This window comes from Phaethon lepturus, unplaced genomic scaffold, assembly GCF_000687285.1.
Source record: "Phaethon lepturus isolate BGI_N335 unplaced genomic scaffold, ASM68728v1 C14045682, whole genome shotgun sequence".
Lineage (NCBI taxonomy): Eukaryota > Metazoa > Chordata > Aves > Phaethontiformes > Phaethontidae > Phaethon > Phaethon lepturus.
This window is the reverse complement of record NW_010576237.1, coordinates 1-6,826: the sequence shown is the minus strand read 5'-3', so window position 1 is coordinate 6,826 and position 6,826 is coordinate 1. Positions and strand designations below refer to the sequence as shown.

General features: G+C 38.9%; 1 protein-coding gene across 1 annotated transcript; it reads left to right on the top strand.

The window, feature by feature from the left end:
- Positions 1–921: 921 nt before the first annotated feature.
- On the top strand, positions 922–1,495 carry SNN (stannin). Its single transcript, XM_010295665.1, has one exon. It carries the CDS (start codon positions 996–998, stop codon positions 1,257–1,259), a length of 264 nt encoding a protein of 87 aa, XP_010293967.1. The 5' UTR covers positions 922–995; the 3' UTR covers positions 1,260–1,495.
- Positions 1,496–6,826: the final 5,331 nt, after the last annotated feature.

Genomic DNA, 6,826 nt, shown 5'->3' with positions numbered 1-6,826 from the left:
CCCTACACATTTCTGTCCTGCCAAAACTCTGCAATGGACTAAGGAAGTCTTGGAGGTCCTCCACTCCCATTTTTCTGCCTGCTACTTCTGTTTGCATTTCAGCTGCAGTCCTAATGCACTACCTTGCTCTTGTGGTTTGAAAACCAGTGAGAGAAGCAGAAGCTTAAAATAATGAACTCCCCCTTGTGTTTTGTTAGTCTTCAATAAATCTAGCTCTACCTCATTCTTTGGAAAAATGCATATAAAGCAACATCTGGCTTTTTTATCATCTTGATGAACAACCATTTAATTACCACGTAGTCAACCCTTCTAAACAGACTAGTGTTATGGACAGGCTTATAGTAATGTATTAGCATTGCAATTACCTTACTAATTCTGGAACTGTTAGGATGTAAGAAAGATGTTTGTAAATGAAATTTTAAGAGGGCCAGACTTCTGACTCAAATGTACTGCTTCTGTAGGATTCCTTTAGGAAAACTAAAGCTAGCTGAACTGGTACCTTGTCATGGATTGGAGAGCTCACCCATGATTTACTATTTGAATTAAATAGTCTTAAACCTCTCTATACTGAACTGTATCACTTCTCTATAGTCTATTATGTGTCTGTGTCTTGTCTCTATCTCCTAGTAAAAACTGTTACCTCATAGCAGGCTTGACCATGTGCTATCCTGATGAGCATGTCAAGAGTTGAAAGAAGCTTAGCTTTTATTTGCTGTAGTTTGATGTAGAAATCTGCAATTTCAAAGGCAGTCTGAAGAAATGGCTTAAAATGAGTAAGAACTGTAGGAGTGGGAGAAGCTCAAAGCCCTGAATGCAAGAGGGTCATTTGTCATTGTGAAGGATACCATATTCAGCAACATTATAGTCATGGTTGGTAAAATGACACAACTTCAAGTGTCTATTTTTTTCACTGCAGGAGTTTGAAGATGCAGCAAGCCTGATAGTGAGGACAGAAGAATCGCCTTAAAGAAGTCTGACAATCTGAAATATTGACCATGTCTATCATGGATCATAGCCCCACCACTGGAGTGGTGACAGTTATTGTCATTTTGATTGCTATTGCAGCTCTTGGTGCCTTGATACTGGGCTGCTGGTGTTACCTGCGTCTGCAGAGGATCAGCCAGTCTGAAGATGAGGAAAGCATTGTGGGTGAAGGAGAAACCAAAGAGCCCTTTCTTCTGGTGCAGTACTCTGCTAAAGGACCTTGTGTAGAGAGGAAAGCTAAGCTAACTCCAAATGGCACAGAAGTACATAGCTAACTTGGAGCAACACATGTATATGAACTATGCTTATGATGTGTGTAACCAGCAGAAGAATATCTATACTGTGAAGAACCTGGTCACATGCATACTACTCATCAGAAAACACCCTGATGAGGCTTAAATAAGCTTTGTTTGCAACTGCATGCACTGAGAAGTTGCACTCTGCATCAGCTGTGTATCATAATTCCTCCATGACAGGAGCTGACTCACCTGGCATAATGTCCATTGCTGGCAATGGACACATTGGTATTAAGAGACTACTAGCATTTTTTGTTACTTGAATGTTTAGCTGAGCCTATTTTGATGGAGCTACTACTGTATTGTGAACTACTTTACAACTGTGAACTGTAAATAAGCTGCCAGAAGCTTTTTGCTTTATGTTCCACGGCATATGGGAATAATATGATACAACTGTACATAACACAATGGGACTCCTGAACCACAACTGTATATGGCATTCCAGTTAAAGTTTGCTTCTGCTACTAACTTGACTGCATAGTCAGAACTCCTCTAATGGAATACCTTCTTTGAAAAGAAGGCTTTGAAAAGAAGGTTTAAGCCTTCAGTAACATGTTGAGAGAGGAAAGAGGAGCTACAAAAAAGGAAGTGATTGCCTTTTAGTTGCAGCTAGGTGGGTTAAGCTTTGGGCTGCTAGAACTGGCTTCTCTATGTAGCTACTGCAAGGAAACTGCCATTTTGATGGATTCCACCCTGGGAACTAATGATGGATACAGAACCCTCAGGCATGGTCCAGAAGGTTTCCAGGAGTTTGAAAAGGCAGTAGAGCAGGCTTTTCTCTCCTGTAAGTCTGCATGCTGAAACTGCAGAAGTGGTTACTTATTAAAACTGGTATAAATGCAACTAATACAAGCTTTTCCTACAACCCCTGTTTGTGTACTTAGCAGTTAGGGTATATGTTAACAGCCTGTTATAAAAAGGCATTTTAGTCCACAGTCAGTCAACTGTAGCATTCAGTGTATCTTGTAGATAACTTTTGATTTAACTGTACTACAAGTTACAGTCTTTCCTACAAAAACAACTGTTGATATGGAGGAGGGAAGATTGCTGATCAGTATATAAAAGTTTGAGACATCCCTTCCCTTTCTGTGCTCTGTGCTATATAGTTCAGCTATGGAAACTGTAAAAAGATGTATTAAATGGGGTGTTCTGGACCTCAAAAGGTTTGGTGGGAAGAAAGGGGGTAGAAAGAGGAGGAGAAGGAACAACACTGAGCCACCAATGGCAGCTTACATGTTTGAAAACTTAGGGTAGGCACACATGTTTTGAGGCCACTGGCCTTCATACATTGCCTCCTTGTGCCTACTGAAATTTTTAAACACTTAATTGCCTAGCAGAAAAAAGCTACTGTAAATCTGTTTCCTGAGATAAGTTATGAATAATGAAGGCCAAGTTCTTCAGCTCTGTAGGAAGCATTAGACTTGCTTCTTGTACCTGTCCATATGGAATAACTAAGGTAAGCCTAGCAAGCTTGCTTGAAAATTTTAACTATATGCAAGACAATAATGGCCTAGGCAGTAAAGAACTGACTTGCATTTTTAGTGCTACATTCGCTTTTATTTTTAAGTGAAGGCTATAATTTGAGGCAAAAAATAATGCTGCCAGTAGGAAAAAGCTCCTGCTGTTGCCACTTGAGTACAACATGGGATACAGCTGATAGAGAGCTGTTCTTACCCTGGCATGTGTTGATTTTTTTTTAAGATACTAGTCTCATGGGACTTGCATGTATAGCCAGACCCATACACTTAAACTGCTGTATTTTAGACCTCTTACAAATTGAGGAGAAAAGGATTAATTCAGCAAGACTTTCTTTAGTTTTCAGTAGAGAACAGTTCACACATGGCTCTTGCAGGTTTCAAGACAGATAACTGGTATACAAAAGTGATACAAAGTGCTGAAGTTCTGGAACAGAAGAGTTGTAGCAAGATGACTTTGTCCATTCAAGTTTACACATATGAAATATCTCTATTTTAATTCAGCAAAGAGTGCAGTGTAAAGGGCAAACTTCAGAAATTATGGAGAAGTATAAATCAAAGGTCTAATTTCTCTTCTAGCAGCTGTAAAGAGAATGCCAGTGAAAAATAACTGGTCCGTAGTCAGAGGTGCTTCACACTGCTGCTGCTAAAAATCAGCATCTTTAATCTGAATGGATAGGTGTTTGCAAGTTAGTGCAATAGTAAAGTGCAGAAAGTGTTTTCCATACTCTTCGCTTTAGGTGTGGGTATCTAGTAAGTTGTTCAAGTATACAAAAATATTCCATTTGATTTTTCTTTTTCTAGATCATATGGGGGAAGAAGTCTTTATTTACACTGAATTTCAATAAAATTTGCATAAATACCTACCCAGTACTGCATCATTTCATTTTTGTGTAAGCAATCATTCTGTCCTGTTTCCACTACTGTGCTCTGTCTCTATGGTATCAATATTATCAATCCTTTTTTCCTCTAATGGGGAAGTTCCTGTTGAAACTGATACATCATCTTCAGAAAGTGTTTGCTCTGACTGAAGAGATTCTTTAATTTTGTCTTTGCCCTGTAGCTTTCCTTCCCTTGATGCCACCAGGATTCTCAGTAAAGTATTCTCTTTAAGGAGGTTTTCTGATGCATCAGCCAATTCTTGAAGCTTTTCAGCCATTTCTAATAATTCCTGATTTTTCTGGTCATACGTGGCCTGTAACTGCTCAGTGTGGAGCTGCAGAGTCTTGTGCTGCTTTTCCAGTGTGTGTTTTTGCTGCTGTAGTCTATGTTCCTCCCTCCTAGCTTCAGAAAGCTGTGCTTCAAGCTGGTTGTGGGCCTGGTGAAGGGCACTGATTTCTGATCTTAACTTTTGAATTTCTCTCTCTAAGTGGGAGATATGTCCTTGCTGTAGAACTGTCTCTTTATGTAGGCATTCTTTGGTACAGGGCTCTGATGAAGAAAAACTTGAGTGATGTAAAATAAATTTAAGGAGATTAGGAAGGTTAATTGAAAAGTCTTCAGGGAACTTCACACTTTGTTCCTTCCTAGAAAGACAAAACAAGTTAACGTTAGAATATTCAGACAGGTAACCAATTTTATCTAAGCATCTGCTATTCAACTCCAACTTGATAGCTTGGTTTTTTTGTCAAGAATGGTTAATATAGCAGCTAAGAGAAACCTGAACTCACATAATAAAAGAGAGCACACACAGTGTTGTCTTTTTATGAACGCTTTTACCTGTATTCCAGTCTGGGTGCTGTAAACATCTCTGCATCGGATTGGTATTTGTCCAAGAGGCAAAATTCTCTGTCAAATTTCAGGAAACAAATTTTACTCCAAAAAAAGTGTCCTCATTATGGGCTTGAAGTACATATGGTAGCATCACTGTTGGGCAGGTATGATCAGAGTGTACCAGTATCAACAAATGTTAAAAGCTGAAGCATTTAAATGTTCCTAATTCTACATATATTGTTAGAAGTCAAGTCCAGATGTATAAAGTTGTCTGATGGGAAATGACTATTTTGAGCTTATGTATGTTATCCTGGAGGAAGTAGCTTAATGTGTTCCAACACCAGAAGGGTACTTTTGTCTTTATGCCACTGAGGTGATCAAGGAAGCAAGCCAAACAAGTTTTTTAGGTTTTTGTTGTTTTTTGGGTTTTTTTTCCTGAAGCTTATTATATGGCCGTGAATACTAAGCCCAGCATGTGAAGAGGTAGGGCCACTGCTTTCTGCAACAGCATAAACTGTTACTCTTAACCTGACAAAGGAGTCCAAGCTCCTTGAAGACCATCAAGTATGTTTATTTCCAGTATGTTTAACTGGGAAGCTAGCTAATAGTTTATCACTTTGTATCATCTTTAGCCTTCACCAGTCAGAAGCATATTCTCTCTTTCATTAGGGAACCACCAAAACAGAGAAGAAAAGCTTACTTTACTTCCCTTTGGTTGCCAAATTCATAACCAGATTAATGGTATGTAGCATACATTCAGACAGGGGTGAATGACACAAGTCAGAAAAAGGACATAAGTTAAACCCAAACAAATTATTCCAAAGCAAGAAAGCCAGATTCAAGTATAATGCCTCAAAAGATTACTACTGCTGCTCCTGTACAACACAGACCATGGACAATTCCTGTGTCCCCACATGTGTAACGTTATGTTTCCAAACTGCCTACACCACGCATCTGGAACAGGGGAATTAGTCAGTTACCAATTACAGTTGCCTCAAAAATGCATTCTGTGAAATCCAACTCATTAGCATATGGGATATAAACATATGCCAATTTCATTTATTGAGAACTACTTACTGTATTTCAGGTAGAAGACAGATACCATATTTTATCAATAATTCAAGAACTTCAGCCAGATGAGGCTCCCGTTCATCAAAATTAAGCTATTTTTGGAAGCATAAGCAACTTGATTTTTCTTCCCCTGCCAACTTCTGGTGATCAACCAAGTTATTCCTGTAATTACCATCAGCAGCTTCTCAGCTGACAATGAGCTCACATCCAAGTTTAACATTTAACTGTAGCCACAACAATATTCGGAAAAAGTTTCTAGCTTTTTCCAGCTCTAAAATTAATCACAGTAGTAGTCCAATGGTTGTTAATATTATTAGATCTAGTAAATGTTCAGCTAACAGAGTAGAAGGCAACAGCATACTATTACTACTTGTCTTAACTGTCAGAAGCACCTCATAAAACACACATGGCTCACCTCAACTAAAATTGAGATTATTCACCTTTAAACCAGCAGGTCCTCTGCTTCTAGCCACTCAAGCCAGCCAGAACTAATGGACTGTGCAAATGAGAGATCAACAAGTCTGAATGCTAGAAAATGCACAAAACTGAGACCCAGTGGAATCTGCAGAACTTGACAGCTGGATCAAGGTATTGGCACTTAAGACTGCAGCTTTTGCTAAGCAGTGGATGAAGGTCACACTGCCTTTAGGTAGACAGGTACACACCTTGGAATTGTACTGCAAATGAGTTCCTGCTCAATTAACCTAGGGACCAGAGAAGGACTGGAACTGAGCTGGAGGAATGTGGTGGCAGAGGGAGCCTGATCTGAGGCTGATTTGCATGACTTACTGTACACAGTAGGGGACATGATGAGTTGGAAATTGGGGTGACTCAGTACTGATACAAATAAAACTATTTCTGTACTGAAATAAAACATAAATTTAGAATTGCAAGACTTGAGGCACTGATTTAAACATTTTGTGGTAGGTAACACTACACAGTACCAATAGTCTGAATTACGATTTTCTGATTATAGGGTTCTTGAGGGAAAAAGATGAAAATCAACATTTTTATTTTACATTGCAAAGAAGCAGCTATTTATTATACTGCTTGTTTTCACTTCCTTTTTATACAAACTGTAATTGCCTAAGATTGAGTATTAGCCTTTTAAAAAAAAGAAAAACAAAACCCAAGGTCAATCACCTCTAATGCAGAGGGCATACATGTTCACACCAAAAACATACCTGAAACAATAAATTGAGCACTTTTGACAGCTTGTGGAGCTGTTGAATCTGATGTTTCTTTCTTGTTCCTCAGCCTAGAGAGGTTGGATGCACCTGCTCTGTG

What these genes read in the sequence shown, in the direction of transcription:
- SNN (XM_010295665.1), top strand. Translation starts at nt 996, where the DNA reads ATGTCTATCATGGATCATAGCCCCACCACTGGAGTGGTGACAGTTATT.